Source organism: Hyalella azteca, unplaced genomic scaffold (genome assembly GCF_000764305.2).
Source record: "Hyalella azteca isolate HAZT.00-mixed unplaced genomic scaffold, Hazt_2.0.2 contig15239, whole genome shotgun sequence".
NCBI lineage: Eukaryota > Metazoa > Arthropoda > Malacostraca > Amphipoda > Hyalellidae > Hyalella > Hyalella azteca.
Window position 1 is genome coordinate 200053 of NW_025945096.1, and position 17505 is coordinate 217557.

The following is a 17505-nucleotide window of genomic DNA, read 5'->3' on the forward strand; positions in this document are numbered from 1 at the left end:
TGCTACTCCAAATGTGATGCGTCGTCGCAAAAGTCTTTCGGCAACCTCTTTTACGGAGGGAGTTTCGCTCAAATCTGGATAACTTTTCACTTCCTTGGAACCTCATCACAGCTCTGGGAGGGGGTGATATTCCCCAAAAAAGGAGAACTGCAGTCATTCATCGCCTGGGACAATACCTGCTAAAATGCAGCATGGTGAACACCCTATGAAAATTATCAGTGCCTAATTCCTTTGTTATTTTCTTCCACACAAAAACCTCTTTGTGAGAGCATGAAGAAAAATTCAAAATGAAGTGAAGAGGCAGTCAGGCAGTTGAGTTGGAGTTTTCAAGAAAAATCAAGTTGTGCTCAGGCTGGGAGGTGTGACTGTTTCACACCCGAAGTCTTAAAATCAAATTATAAAAAAACTCTTTTACGGCCGGATATAGTTACGTAGCAAGCTTTTGACCTATAATCAGTATCATTAAGTTATTTTTGTCTTGATTTTCTAAATATTCTAAGTATTTTGTTTACATTGAGTTGAGCGGAGTAGTATAATGCGCAATCATTGATGATCCGACCCTTTGAACGCGATCTGCGTTTTATAGAAAACAGTTGTCTGTTCGGTTAATTTATTATAATTGGTCTTTGAGGATTGAGCAAGCGTAGAAAAGAATATACCTAAGTCTCTTCGTTATTATTGTATTTAAAGATTTCATTTTTATTTAGGAAAGCACAAATTTACGTGTATGAATTGATATGCAACGCTGCAAAGTGCCAGCTGATCAAAGTAAGTGTCCTTATCTTATGCCATATTTTATTCCATTTTTAAACCTTGCATTAATACTTTTGATCAAATAGATTCGAACTGTGCTCTACAGTCTACGCCCTTCGCTAGTGTTTTGATTTTTATTGAAAATTCTTTATTTCTCTTATGACATGGAGCCTTTGTAAAATGTTTCAACTTTCAAGGATATAATTTAATAATAGGCTACCTACCGCTACCTTTGTGTGTTACTTCTTGATTTTGTTTTTGCTTCTGAGCAGAATGAATTTCAATGAAATGTTTATTAATAATAAATGTGTTGTTTGGCAGTCAGGCCATGGCAATGTGTGGCGTGTGCTTATGTTTGTTTTGTCCTTGTGAACAAACGTGTAAAAATTTAGTTGGCTAGGCGGCTAGGCCTAGTTAAGACTTAGCTAGATTGGAATTTTCCCATTTAGCTAGCCAGCCTAGCCTATGAATAAAATCTGGTGGCTCCAAACTTCCAAAGTGATCAAATTTTGGCAAGCTTTGAATCTTGTGACATAGTTGAAAGTTTCATTCTAAATTTGCATTTTTATCAACAATTAGACTGGACAGAAGCTAATTCATTGAGCACCTATCTTGTGGCTCTGAAAATAGCATCATGGCAGTATTGGCAGATAGGGTAAACGCGGTATATTCCGACACATTAAGGACGCATCGAGAAATGAAAAACTATAAAAAAAAAGTATGCGTTACGTAAGTTCTGTTGCCTTCACTTGACTCTCAAAACACTTCACTACGCGTCAGCAACGATGAAACGTCACAAAATGTTGCCATATTTATTAAAAAGCCTCTAGAATGGAAACCTACCAAATTCCTATTCCCTATATTCCGTCACTTTGTGTGGCAACATCCGACATGTGGTGAGTCGTATTGTGTCAGCGCTTCAAATTTAACTGATACGTATTGCCGACATCCATGTGTTCAAATTCCGTTTGCTGTGTGAGCTGTACCGTAAAATGGGGTAACTTAGAACACTTTTTTTCTTATAAATGATGCCATTTTCTTACTAGCTAAATTAAACTTGAATTGAAACATGCAAAATACAGGTCTATACTCTAGCTTCACTACCATTTTACGGTATTGGGATACAACACGGCTTTGAACTAGAACACTAACGAATATTGAACACTACTTAATTACGTTTTAATTAACAGCTATTAGGCTTTTAATTAAGCAAATTTCAATTTTTGTACAAAGCTTTGAACGATCTGTGTGTGTCCAATTCAAGTTATGTTGGAATTAGTTTTCATGTGTCGAAATCCAACATCTCAACTTAATCATCTATTAATTTATTTACGACTTGAAATCAGCAAATACAAGTATACTTAAAGGATTCCTAATATATTCACAGACGTATTTAAAAGTCTCAAACCATAATATTCTTCCTATAAAAACAGTTATTCACTATTTGGTAGAGCCATGTCAACTGTCAAATTTGACACATTTTTTGATGATCTCACCACGTGGCATGCTTTGTCTCTCTTTGGATCTCAATATTTTCCCACTAGATGGCCAAGACCTAGTGTTTTTGCAGTATTTCGACACGCAAATGTATGACGTCACCATTTCAACCATCAATGAACGCATGGAACTAAAACAAAGCTTAATATAAAGGAAAAGCTGGAGAGGTGACAGAATTACCTACGATGTTGGAATATACCGCGTTTACCCTATCTCTAGCTGTTGCTATGGCCCAAATGAAATGGTACATTCCTATTCTAATTCCAGGCTATCTGGCCATGTTAGTACATTGTACAATGACTGATGTTGTGCTTTATGAGAATCAAGATCACTTGATTGCTTGCAAGTTGCATGTTTATCTAGAATTTGAAGGCAAGGAAAACAGCTAGAAAATTCACCATTTTATTTAGGTACCTATGTAAGAAAATCTTTCAGAGTTGGGATTCCAGCTCCATAGCCTCCATTGCCAGTTCAAAAACCTATAACACATGTACAAACAATTAGCAGGCTAAAATTCACATTGAAATATTGAAATAAAAATTGTCAAATGAAAACAGAATGAGGTAAACCTGAGCAGACAAACCTATCACTTTAGTGGCGGTCTTTACAATTTTGAAGGAATATATGAAGTGGCATTTAAAATAGGCTTAGTTAAAAAATATGCAGGGACTCAACAATTCACGGGTCAGATAAACTGGCTGTGGAGGCTAAAACTCTAAAATTACTATTGTACACCAAGACATTGCACTGCTTGGCAGTTGGCAACTTGGCATCATCGCGTACTGTTGAATGATGGGGATTTGCAAGCAGGTTTCCTGTTCTAAAACTCCTCCCTTTATGCTCTGCCTGCCTAGCTATAAAAATTATGTCATGTCATTTATTGTCATACGTAGATGCGTATGACAATACGTATAAGCAACAGTACGCATCTGCATAGTAGTACGCAGATGCGTACTAGTGGTACTACTACTGCACACAAATATATTGTTAAACTAGGGATGATTGCATAAGGACAGAGAGTGTACCTGTATTCTTGAAAAAATAACTGATTTAAAATTATTCACCAGTAATATATGAAGATTTACATTTGGGAGGTATTTAGATATCAAAACTTTTAACTCCTTAGTCATAGACTCCAAAGCGGGACCACAATAATGAAAAAAAATTTTAATGATAAACAGCATTTCTATTGTCATGATCAGGAACATTGAAACAACCTCTGAATATTGTTTAGACAAAAAATGTTTAATTTGAGTATAAACCAATTGCAATGGAAAACCTTTTAGTGAAAAGGTGCTCTGTAAAAATTCAAATTCTGAGTGCATAGCATGGAAAGTAGAGCAAATACACAAGCCATTTATTATTATTATTGCTTGAATCCCATTAAATTTGAAAGGAAAATAATAAATGCTAAAAAAGCAGGTGCCTAACACTTAGACTGCGACTATCAAAATAGCCTGTATTCCAATGATACAATTCATTCAAACTTGAATAAAATTAGGTACCGTCAGGCGTCAACCGGGGCTACTCGGGACAGTTTTGAGCGTTTTTTTGTTAATAAGTTCTTACAATGAAACATTTCATAAACATGTTTAGACTCATTTTATAGCTCTTTGCAAGGGCTATCAAATGGCATTGTCAAAAAAATTCCATATGCTATTCGTAAGGTGTCAGAAGCAAAAAAAAGAGTGTCCTGAGTAGCCCCATCGAACAGGGCTATTTGGGACACTTGGAATAAAACTTCATTTTAAAACATTTGAAGCATGCAGAGTGTACTCATCCATTACTAACAGTACTCTGAAGTCCTCCTCTTTCATTGTAGATGATGTAGAGGTAGAATAAATGACATTTTCTGTGATTTTTACTTGTTTTTCCTTTATTGATATGGTATTACCATATACATTAATTACAGTATTATTGATGTGATATTATCGTATTATTGATGCAATATTACCGTATCAATGAACATGCCATTGAGCATTTACAACAACCTTGTCCACTGCAAGCTTCATATCAGCAGCCTTATAGCATTTTTTCTGTATCTGTAAGCTTACAGGACGGCTTGTAATTTCACACCATTTTAATTGGGTTAAGTGAATTTACTATAAAAAAAATATCATGAAAAACATACCTGAAACAGAAAGGAATGTTTTAGTGACAACCATCATATGTTTTGGAGAAATAAATCATAGTTTAGGTCAATTACTTTTCATTCTATGATGCCTGGTGCACAATTCTATATATGACATTCCATGCACAATTTTGTGATGACCGATGATGCACTAATTTTTTGATAAGTGGAATTTTTCGCTGAGCGAGGTAAATGTAATAAATATTCTTTGTTTTTAATCAATTTTTTCTTAACTGGAGCCTTTGCTAACTGAGGTTCTACTGTAAATGCGTTTTTGGGGGTGTCCTGAATAGCCCTGGGGCGGGTGTCCCGAGTAGCCCCCGCGTGCGGAAATGGCCGCATTTTTTTTTTTTTGGAATGAAATAGGACAATTCTGTCAATTACATTTTCAAGCCAACACCTGGGTGCATCTTTTATGTAAGTAAAATTTTTTAATACAGCGAATATTTTTTTGCTACAGACCTTAGCAGAAGTAACTTTTCAAAATAGCATTTTTCACCATTTTTTCAGGAATTTTTCAAAGCTAGTAAATGTAGTATTTTCCGACTTCCTTTATACTACATAGATAGGAAAAATGTTGACGTTTACGTCACTATATTTAGTTTTGCAATATTCCAATTAGTTTTGCTACTATAACAGTTTTACGCCGTGTCGGAGGACTGTCCCAAGTAGCCCCGCCTGTCCCGAGTAGCCCCGGTTGACGGTACAAACATGATGGCAAGATAGGGGCTAGTGTGCTGCTCTTGTCTGAGCAATTTTTACAAGCTTCTGAAATATAAACAATAAGCCTCGATTGGTTCACATTGCCTGGAATGGAAACTTTCATCTTTCTAGGCAACAGGTGCGAAATGAGGTACGCAGCATTTATCATACAAAGTTTTTTTCTACTATAAAAGTTTGTATCACATGAGTATTGATGCTCAAGAGTGTTGAGCCAGTAAGCATCTATTTTTGGTAAACAAATGTCTAAAAATGGCCATTTGATTTTGTGACTTTGCAATCAAGAAAAGATAAACTGTTGTTGGATTCAAGCTCCATGGTAAATTTGATGGACTTGTTATGGAGATTATGATAATCAAGAAAAGGCCTACATTAGAGGGATGCTTGGAAATTAAAAAAGTGTCTTCAACATATTGGTTATAGAATAGTGGCTTAAAATTAAACAGACAATTGGCCAGCTATGTAGCCTCATGAAAATACTTGAAAATGTTAGCAAAAGTAGAGTCAAGAGGAAGACTTGCTCCCAAAAGCATCAATTTGTCTATAAAACTTACCAGCATGTACAAAAAATCAGTTTAAAATTTAAAGAAGAAGAAGAGATTATAAAAAGTTGTGATTCAAACCCATGACTTGGAGTCAGTGACACTTTTAAACAGGGGGTGTGCCAGTCATAGAAAACCTAGAAAGTTGTATACCAGTCTGGAAAATTACTTGTATATGTACGACAGGTTCCAGACTCGTATATGATTTGAAATTTTCCAGACTCATATATGACTCATAATTTTCCAGACTTGTATACAACTCCAGGTTTTCCGTGGCCAGTATGCACCCTGTTTAAACAAAGAATTGAGTCAGATATGAATAGTTTCATATACATATATATATATATATATATATAAGGGCATATTTTTGAACAAATTTTCTACATCAAATGAAGCCATACTCTATTCTGGAACATCAAAGTTCTTTAAGTTACCCATGAATGTGTAAGTATTCACTCACTGAGTATTGTCTACCATGTATTGATTGGGGGTGAGATGTAGTTCAAACCCAGAACTAAAAGTTTGGCAAGTTTGGAACTCAGAGTATTGCAAGCAGAAAAATTGGGTGGAATTTAAATTTCAAAACAAAATCTTGTTTATAAATTTTGGACCAAGAGTGAAGCTCATCAGTTGGGTCATTTCATAAGCACCAAATATATTTTGAAATTTCATTGAATATTAGACAGAATTTCCTTGTCTTCAAGTAGAGACATGTTTGTATGTGGAGGCAAAAAGGTCTCAAACCTCCTGTTTATATCTGAAAAAGTTTTGCAAGTAGAGGCATTCAAAAGTTAAAGTAATACTATTCAGTCACCATGCTAAAAAAAGAATGCTATGTAAAAAATGTAAACATAAAAATGTAAGGAGTATTTTTCTGGCCACAATTAAATTAAATGTCACAGAATTATTTTAATTGATAAAATATATATTGCTACTTCCGCCTTAAAAAAATGAAAAGGTTAATTTTATTGTCCCAGTCAAAATGTTCATTTGAATCCTCAGATTTCAATACTTGGGTGTGGTAGGAGTAGATTCTATGTAGGGAAAAGTTGTCATATGATTGGTGATTGGTAGAGTAGAGAAAATATGGCTCAAAACACAAACTGTTGGTTTTCCAAGGTGATTCTTAGTGATGATCTGTGGCAACTTGCCTGCTAAAAAGTTAATAATAAAGTGACTGTTTTATTTTTCTTGCTACTACCACTATTTCCTGTCTGAGTAAATTGGTGGAAATTTGGTCTTGTGTATAAATTCCATCATATTTTATTAATTTTATGGTTGAACATTTGGTTTATTTAGCCTCAGGTAAATTTTTGTAGCAGTGTGCTGAAGAAAAATAGGTGCTGAGTGTCCTGCAAAATGTAAATTATACAGGTAAAAACACTAGGCAAACAGCTTGTCCTGCAAATATGAGGGCAAAAAAGTGGTTAAGTTGAAACTTCCGTTAAAATTGCCTTGACCAAGCAAATTTTAATTTTATTTGCCATCAATAAATAAAACATAATAGGTTGGCTGTTGAAAAATAAGGCTGATATTTTTTTCATTTTTTCCCCATAATAGATCCTATCTGTTCCCGCTGAGAAGCTATGGTTGAGTTGAGCCATACACTGTTGGCTATATAGGCCAGAAACTTTGTGAGAAGTTTGCAAATTTTGAGCCTACCAGTATCTCATGATTAAAAAAGACTACTCTGGATAAAGAAATCTGCTTCAAAACATGCTTTGCCCCTGTACTAGATTCTATCAGCATTGTTCTTACAAACTCTTTGAATGATATACGTACTATGCTCTGCTATCTTAATTATAATTTCCATAAGAATGGTTATATTTATTTGATTTACAGTACCACCTGCCCAGAAGGACACTTCATCTCGAGCTTCTCAGCAGCAAGGCTTCTCTTCCTTCCCTGCTTACTCCCCCCTGTTGACATCTGTTGCTCCAACTGACCCATACCCCTCCAATTTTTACATGCCTTCATATCAAGTGAGTTTTGTGACAATTTAGTGCCCTTCTTTTTTTCAATTTTTACATATGTTGCTTCTTATTTACAATATGTTATCAAGAGACCTAAGTTTGAGAAAATATTTCACTAACAGAATGTACCAGGTTTCATCAACTTCTATAGTTTCATTAATATTAATACAAACTATTATACAAAGATGATTGTACCTATCAATTATTACAATTTATTATCAATAATGATGTGTGCATTTCATCATCTAAAAAGATATTCAACTAAGCATCCCATCTCTTGGGAAATTCTCTTAAATGCAAACTGATATGATTACTAAAGCAAAGATGAATTTTCCTTGCCTGCTCTGCAATTTTTCTTGTTGTATGATTTTTCTTCACTTATCTTTGAATTTTGAGAAAAAAGTTGATGAAATAACTATGAATTTTTCAAACTCCTGACCATCCTTCCTGATTTGTAGTTTCTATATTATTACCATTCCATTCTCTGTCAATGAACAATAAGTGAGCAAATATTGTTACTGTAGAATAAAGCAATATGGTTCCCGATATTGACAAGTCAACTGGTTTATATTTGATAATGTTTTGGCCAGGCTCAATCCTATGGCTCTGAGAACACTTGGAGCAATGGCAGCGATCACTTGCAGGCAACATTCCTCAACACCTACAGTGGACATGACGTACCAGGCTATGACCTGCACAATCACAACCAAGGTTAGAACTGCATCTTTTCATCTTGGCATTTATGCTATGGATCAATCTTGAACTGTAGTGTGCATGCATCTCTAACTCAAAGCAGCCCATATTATTAATTTTTTTACTATACTATACCGGTGCTTTTATTCCATGCATTGAAATTCTATTACTGGTGTTTTAAGTGCTGACTTATGCAATTGGTAAAATTTAATTCCAGTCAATTATTTAATTATTTTTATTCCAAGTTTATTTCAACAGTATGACTTTTGGTCCTAGTGGATTAATATTTTTCCAATTGCTTCACTTTTATTTCTATGGAATAATTATACTTTTTAGTGCATTATTTTTTATTTTGCCTCTAAAATACTGACATCACTTTAGTATACATAATGCATGTCATTGATGCCAATTTCTTTACAATTTTTTTGCATGTCTTTGTTTCTTTACAACCAATTAATTTTAAAGTTTCTAAGCTTATTTTTTGGAGTTCCATTGATTGCAATATTTTTGACTAGCAATGAATGACTTAACAAAAATGAGTATTTGTGAATGTTGTATTGTTTTTTGCATGTTGATTTCTTTTTCCTAACCAAAATATTTCTTTATTTTTTAATCCTATTGTTTGAAGTTCCATTGTATGCTTCATGGTCAGTAAACAATATATATATATATATGACCTGACAAAAAAATGAATATGAAAACAATGAATATGAATGCCTATCTGTGGATTGTTTGTAGGGGGTGCTCACTCTGCTGCCCAGTCAAGCTTGAGTGACAACTGTTTTGGCTCTGGTCCCGCCTCCTCTCTACCGTCCAGCTACACTCCTGACTACCACCGCACTGGTACTCTTACCGCGCATTCTCACTATCAAAATCTTGGATTTTATTTCTTCTTGCTTGTACTTTGGTTTCTTTGGTACGTCCATTCTTGCCTGTTGCTGTGGTCTCATTCCGCACTGCATACTTTGTTTTATTCTTTCATCTTTTCACATATTTTGCCAGTATGTTTGGCATCAATAATCTAATTATCAAATACAATTTAAGGCACGTAACAATATTTATGAAATTTTATAATCACGCTATAATAACTCCCGTCATTCCAAATTATGATGATGATAGTAAATAAAATGTGAATTAGAATTAAAGTAAGAGCAGTTGAGTTTAATTAAACCTTCATTTTTCTTAGAAAATACAAGTTGTATTTCCCTTTCATCCAAAATTTGGAAAAACAATCTAGTGATTTTGAGTTGAATGTATATGCATTGTATATATTATAAAATTGAAAATTAAAAATTGATCCTATCCTTTTCTCCTTTTTGTGCACTTCTTTCCTCAGTGTCTTCCAATCCTTTTTTGTTCTCTGACTAAGAATGAAATTCCAAGACCAGGTAATATCCCAACATGATACGTATTTTGTATATGCACCGCTACAGCCTTTATGTATCTGTGGCATCAGGCTTCAAACACACGCACCCACAAACTCTGACAAACATAATATTTTAAAGTTGAACGAGTATTAAAACATGTATTTAACATTGAAGCTCATGCAATTCATGAATAAAACTAATTTTTGTAGGTATGTAGGAAGTCCATTTTTTCAAGAACACTTTTTTCCTAAAATCCACAATAATGTGCCTGTGCTCTATAATCTTTTCAGCCAAGGATGACTGTTAAATTGAACAATGTACAAGATACGGTATTTCTAATCCTTACTGGGGAAACATTTTGCCAGTATTTACCACATAAAACTAAAATAAAACTGAAAATAAGGTAAAAATATTGTGCCAAAACCTAAACATGAATGAAATCACTGTAACCTGAATATAAAGACTAGACAGATAATTTCTGGATAATAATTTCTATTATTATTATAATATTATATTATAATATTAGATTATTATGGATAATAATTTCTAAACATTCCTTGGTTCATGATGAAATAGATCATATTCATATCGAAACAAGCCTGCTATAACATGTAAAGTGATCTCGATTTTTACAGGAAATCCGAACTCGTGGGCTGCAGAAAGTCACCAGCAAGATAGCCAAAAATACGGCCAGCAGAATTATGACGATGTGAATCGCCAGGTCGACTCAGAGAACAACAAGAATGATGACTCGTTGGAGCGCGGCGTGCACGCGCTCTCGCTCGCCGACAAAACTCCTGGCGACGGTGGCGCCCCTGAAGCTGTGTCTCAAACCACGCACGATGCAGGCCCTTCAGAAGGTCTCACACTTGTATCGCAGCCGAAGAAGAGCATGTCTTGGGCTAACATTGCCTCTAAGCCTGCTAAACAACTGCCTACACGCCGCAAGGAGAAGACGGTTCTGACATCACGCCACATGGATATTGGCACTTGGGATAATAAGAACGGCCCTGGTGCTAAGCCATCAGCACCTCTCCCTGCGCCGCGACCTGCATGGGAGCCACCACGCACTAGTGCACGCACCACCACCACCTACACCAGCACTGCTGCCCCCCAAACTCCCAGTCAGCCTGTTGTTCCGCACGAAGTGTCGCCTCCTCCTTACCTTCAGCAGATCCAGCAGCAACAACAACAACAGCAGCACCAACAACCGATCCAGCATCAACACCAACCACCACCGCATCATCAGCAACATCAACAGCAGACACCACTGCATCAACATCAGCCACAGCAGTATCAACATCAGCCTCCACCACATCAACATCAACTCTCTCAGAATCAATACCAACCCTCTCACCATCAAACCCAACCACCCCTGCCGCAACACCAGCCCCAACACCAACCCCTCCAGTCACAACACCAACCACCCCTGCATCAACACTAGCCAACTCCGCATCACCACCAAACCGAGCATCATCAACATCAACAGTATTCGCAGAAGACGCGTGAGCAGCAGCCTCAACAGCAACTGCCTCAACCGCAACAAATGCCTCCTCAGTACGCAGTGGCGCAGCATCACACAATGCCTCCACCAGGCAACATGCAGATGCCACTAAATGCCCCAAAGCAACACCTGCTGCAGCACCACCATCAGGACCAAGCACCTCCACAACATCAGCACAACCGGTCCTCCCTCTCTCCAAAACCAGCGCATCACCAGCAGGCAACTCCACCTCATCCAATGGAGGAAAAAATGCCGCAGGTGACTTCTCACATGGGAAGACCAGCTCAACAAGATGCCCACCAGCAAAATGTCCAACCTACTCACGGACACGACAATAATTTGAGTTCTTCTGACAAGTCACCAGCTCCTGACGCATCTCTGGAGCTTCTCCACGAAAGTCCTCGCCCCGAGGAAAGCAGCTCACCAATTTTAGAGGACCTCCGGCAGCGCAACAAATACAATCCTTCAGAACTGAGCCTCGATACGACCAACGCGCGCTTCTTTGTCATCAAGTCCTACTCTGAAGATGACGTTCATCGTGCCATTAAATACGAGATATGGTGCTCTACTGAGCATGGAAACAAGCGCTTGGACCAGGCTTTCAAAGACCAGGCCGAACGCAATGCTCCTTTGTATCTGCTTTTCTCTGTGAACGGAACTGGTCACTTTTGTGGCATTGCTGAGATGCTCAGCTGTGTGGACTATTCTTCATCTGCTTCAGTCTGGGCCCAAGATAAATGGAAGGGACAGTTTAAAGTCAAGTGGATATACGTGAAAGATGTTCCGAACACGCAGCTGCGTCACATAAAGCTTGAAAATAATGAGAACAAACCCGTCACCAAGTCACGGGACACCCAGGAAGTGCTTCCTGACAAGGGCAGGCAGGTAAATACCATCAAGTAAAACTGCTATCATGTTCACTGTTGTATAATTGGACTTTTATTTGTGATTATTTTGTATATATTCGCACGTACCTTCTAAATAACTTGGTGCAGTTATAATGCCCAATTTTGTGATGACATCTCTCTTAGCCATCATTTTATTAGAAGCTAAGGCAGGATTTTGAAAATTATTTATGCTTTCCATTTCTCACTCTTTCCTGTTTTCATTTTCCCAGTTGGATTGACTTAAAGTCTTTTCGAGACCACCTGGGCATTTTTTTTTTTTTTTTGCTCTACCATGTATGTGGCAGTGCAATTGAATTTAGTTGTCCACACTTAATTTTATCTTGTCTGAATGTCAGGTTCTGCAAATCATTCACTCCTTCCGCCATTCATCGAGCATCTTCGACGACTTCACGCACTACGAACGACGTCAGGAGGAAATAAAGAGCAAGAGAAATAACATGGTAAGCTGGCTTTTTGGATAATAACTTTCACCACACATTACCTTCAGCTGTTGTACTCCTGAAAATCTCCACCATCTTTGATCACCTCCACATTTCATGTCTGATATGAGGGAAAACATTGGAGCCACGATCCAGTTTATGCTTCATTCGGTACATCACAAAGAATAGTGGTTTGAATTTGTTTGGAATCGATGATTGAATGTTTTTTTTTTTTGCTTTGTGCAATGCATTTTAATATAACCTTGCCTTTTTTCAAAATCTTGGATTTTAACTGAAAATGAATCTTTTTAAATCCGGAAATGTATTCACATTCGTTGCGATTTATTCATGAGAAGCAACCTAACAGTTCATAAAAAAAAATTCTTTATTATCGTCTGAAAATGCTTGTGTAATTTTTCTCTGACTTTGAAATAAGTTTGTACGTAAAGACGTTCTTGACGAGTTGCCATGTGACAGGATGGGTCTTCGGACGATGGACGTCCCATGGACTATCACCGCAACCACGACCAGCAACAGCCATACTACGGCGGCCACAACTACGGTGGCAGAGGAGGACGTGGCCGTGGGTACCATCATAATAACTACCACCCGCAGCACTACGGCAACTACAATGCCGGTCCCGGTGGTGGAAGAGGCTATGGTAGAGGACATTATGGCGGTGGTCATCATGGTGGATACGGCCGCGGATATCACGGTGGCTATGGTGGTGGATACATGGAAGGCGGTCATCACAACGACCGCTTTCCGGCACCACACTATCGCGGCGGGCATCACCATTACAACGGACCACGAGGAGATGGACCGCCCCGCAATTGAGGCTCTGGACTCATGGTCGGGATTAGACCAGCGACACCACGTCGAGCCTTGAATGCAGCATTCAATGAAAGTTCATATTAGGAATATGAGTGGATCACTGAGCACCCTGACGTGTGCTGTGTGGTGGTGTACGCGTTAAAAAGCGATGGCGTGTGACGTGCAGGCAATGTTGTGTAGTCACTAAAGCATGGACTGGTGCACCTACTAAATCTAAACAATGAGACCAAAACAGGACTTTGATGAAAACTGGTCCTATTGCTAATTAGAAGTGATATTCATTAATTTGTACGTACCACAAACACTTTGTAAATGTGCTCCCAGTGCTTGCGTTTCTGATAAAATAGTTCCTTGATAATACAGGAAGAAATAGAACAACTCTGGATATTGCTCCGGCTAATTTAATGTCGAAGAATCAAGGATGTCCGAACTTTCGTGCTTACTGTTGTTATCTACTCGATCACTTCCTCTTTGTCTATCCCGAAATAGTTTTTATTCCATTCCTTTCGTGATTTTGAAAGTTACTAACGTTTGCATCACGTATGTGTGATGGTCTTCACTAAAATTCGTCTATGGAAAAACAGTGATGTGCAGTGTTGTAATTAGAACATAAATTCACTACATGGAACAATTACTGTGCAGTATGTAGACATCCGCGAGTACTCACTTCGGTGAAGTGCAACTTCTGAACTAAAAAATAAACAATTACGGTGTGCACTAGGCTTTCTTAAATTATACTTACTGCCTCAGACGGACTCGCGTGAATTTCAAAATGAATATTGTCTGAAGGCCTCTGCTGGAAAAGTGGTTATCTTTGGAGACGCAAAGTGTGCCGTAGATTGCTGTAGTAGAGCTTTCATTGTTGTTATTGAAGAATTAATTGCTCCAAATAAACTTACTTACACTCCTGTGCGTAGCTTATAGACCAAAAATAAGGCTCTTTTCATGCGTGCGCTCTTTGTTCTTGCGTGGCGATGAGATATCTGGACTACGAAGTCGACTTGTTGTTCTGTGGCGTCGACGAGAGCATCGCACGCGCCTTAGCACGCTTCATTCCTAGCACACTTTATAACTTGACTCTATTATTGTGAGTGCATTATAGTTCCAAGGAATTACTGGCATTTTAAACTACATTTTAATCTTACGAAGCATAAGCAAGAATTGGATTGCAAGTTAACCTTTCTGGATGATTACAGTCCCATAGGCATCAGGTTATAACTGATAAGTGATTGCCTACCATAAACAATGTAGAATTATTGGTGGTTCGACTTATTCATGCTGTTATTCTGTCACTTTGGTGGGCATTCATAAATTTGAATAACATTATTTACCCGACTCTGCCGAAGTTGTTTTTAAAGTTTTTTTCTGTGTTTAGTATTGACGTGACGTCACAAAAATTTGTCATGGGGACATTATTTTATTACATTTATAATTATTTCACATTTACCTTTCTCTTTGTTGAGTTCCCAGTCCTGTTCTTATCAATATGACTATTGATTCATTCTCATTAAATTACCAACTTAGGTTTGAAATTTGAATCCGAAGTTACCTGACCATAGAAATACTGCTGAGCAGTTATTTCAAAGTAATACGACCATTAATAGTAGATTGTATCGAATTTTATTTTCCCCCAGTCGTCTTTTTAGGGTTTGCAAGAACTTACTCAAGAAGTCACCATGTTTTAATTCAACACCCGACGGCAGGTTCCTGGTTTTTGCCGTACAATTAAGCGGCGTTGTGCTCGTTTCCAAGCCTCGTGATACAGACACCTCGGCCCTGCATTGTGCTTTTTGATATGGAGACCTGTTAGTTTTTATTACACTTTATTTGACCTTAACTAAGGCTTACCAATGCTAACTTTGATTTGCCTGTGTACCAACGTTCTATCTTATCACAGATGTGTGTTTCGTTTTTAATTATTGGACATGAAATGCGTTCACGTGATTATTAATCACTCATTACTGAGAAGTTATTAGAGACTATAAGAAACTACGATTTTAATATCCATTACTGATAACACATTATTTTCGATAGTGTGTCATGTTTTTTTCCTGGGGGCGAATGGATGTACGGAAAACACTTGTGTATTTTCCGGTTGAATAATTTTTTGGAAGGGGAACCAGTTGATGCCCCGATGCCTTGATTCATTTGGCGCACTCCTCACTGCCTTGTCGAGTCTTGGTGCATACATTTTAGTCTTATGTTCACGACGTTCAGATTTTGTTTTGTGTTCTGCTTAGTTATTTGAACAGAACTGTTATTGTAGCGATAAGCCTTGATTATTATGTCTAATCGACGATATCTCAAAAATATTCGTCTTGTTCATCTCTCTTCTTGTGTTATGGTTCTGTGCCGGAGGAAGCTGATGCGAGGTGTGTTATTTACCTGCACTTTTTCTATATTTCGCGCTTCTTCTGCAGATAATTCTTGACATAATGTTCTTACCATGCTTTGATCCTATCTTTAGTTTAAGTTTTTATTTTATGCATTATAACGCTATAGCTTTACATTCATTACATCTTGGTCTCTTGGGTTAACTTGTGTTTGCAATGCAACACACTTGGGTGAGGCGGAGTGGCCGTTCTGTGCTAATAAAGATCTTCGTTCAAGCAACTTTCGTATGGCTATTTGAGTTACACTTATGTTGCTGCCTGGTTCTTTTCTGTGGAAAGCAATAGTGAAAATCTTTCTTATCCTAATTTTATTTTTTTTAGTTTAGTGCGCTCGAGGAAGGTAAGGGGAATTCAGTTACTGGTGAATGATTCGATCGTTTATCGTTCGCATGTACCAGAATCTATTCCTAATGTTTCCGCGATTATCGATACGTTGTTACTGCCACATATTACTGCGACTGGTGAGGTCTATACATACAGTGACTTCCAAACCTTTCCAATTAGAAATTTCAAGAGATGACCGTTTCCTCTGACGCATAATTCTCATCGTTATGATTTTTGTAGTTTGCGGTCTTTTGTAATCATAATGTTGTTTAGGACCATTTGATTTTTTTCAAATTCCTCATGTGAATCTACAAAGTATTATTCATAGCTCATTATTGCAACATTTACGCCACGTATTAAAAAAGTTGTCACTTGGTCTCATCTATATGTTGATCTGTTCTCATCAATTCCATAGTTTTTTGTTTACTGTTACATCTGTGTCATTTTCGGAGCATTGGATGTAAGTTTTAATCTCGATATACTGGCACGTTGTTTTAAGCTAGCAATTAATATTCCATTTTATTTAGTGAAAAAATACTTGATTGCCATGCGTTGAATTGTTTCTCTTATTAAGCACATTAATGACCTTTCTAATGCAGAGTTGAGCTAAATACCGTGCAGACTAATCGAGCTACTGACAACGCTCCTCTAAACGGAGGACATTCATTCATGTTTGTATCGTTATTCTATTGCAGAACTTACCCGTTCATGTTCGATATCGACAATAACAAAACTAAGTGTTGTCAATATTTAATCTGGAATTAAGCTGAATTCTACATATATCTACGACCTTGCAATTCTCGTTCTCTCGTTTCCTTGGCTAATCAGGATGAACTAGCACGTTTGGTTTACAGCCTGAGCGCCTTCGCCCTCCGCTTGATGTTCGTTCTATGGTTTCTGTATATAATTTATGGTGTCAATACGTAAAGCAATATCTTCAGATTAACGACTTGTTTTTATCGCACACTAATGATGCCTTCACAAATCCCAGTCCATTTTCAGGTCTTGTACAGACGCAAGAAATCAACGTGACGAGAGGCTTGGCAGCCAGTTATATTACGCCAGTAACATAACTGGCTCAATTAATTTATGGCTTAAAACTGTAATATAACTGCCAGTTATATGATGATTGATAACTGCCAGTTATATTGCAGTTATTGGTACGCAAAACTTCGGTTTTGCGTACCTAGGATGTGTGACTATGGAGAACTGTGTGATGCTGTTATCCATATAACATTACTGGATGTTTTTGTGTTTTAGCTGCGGCCATTCCAAGCAGCGACGCGCCTTTCTTTTATGCTTTGAACACGTCTCCTTACTGGAGCATTTTTAAAACTTCTCGCATCTTTGTAAGTCCATAGGATGGCTTGTGATTGTTAGCATGTCATGGTTTTATTCTTGGTGAGCTTCTATAACATAGTTGGTACACAGTAAAAGTACTCTGGTA

General features: G+C 37.4%; 1 protein-coding gene across 1 annotated transcript; it reads left to right on the forward strand.

The window, feature by feature from the left end:
• The first annotated feature begins 545 nt into the window (after positions 1-545).
• On the forward strand, positions 546-17505 carry LOC108678406 (YTH domain-containing family protein 1). The gene is given in 7 exon segments (XM_047884335.1): positions 546-768; positions 7486-7625; positions 8207-8327; positions 9048-9152; positions 10312-12065; positions 12424-12528; positions 12985-17505. Coding segments are annotated over 7 exon segments (2616 nt in total). The 5' UTR covers positions 546-737; the 3' UTR covers positions 13345-17505.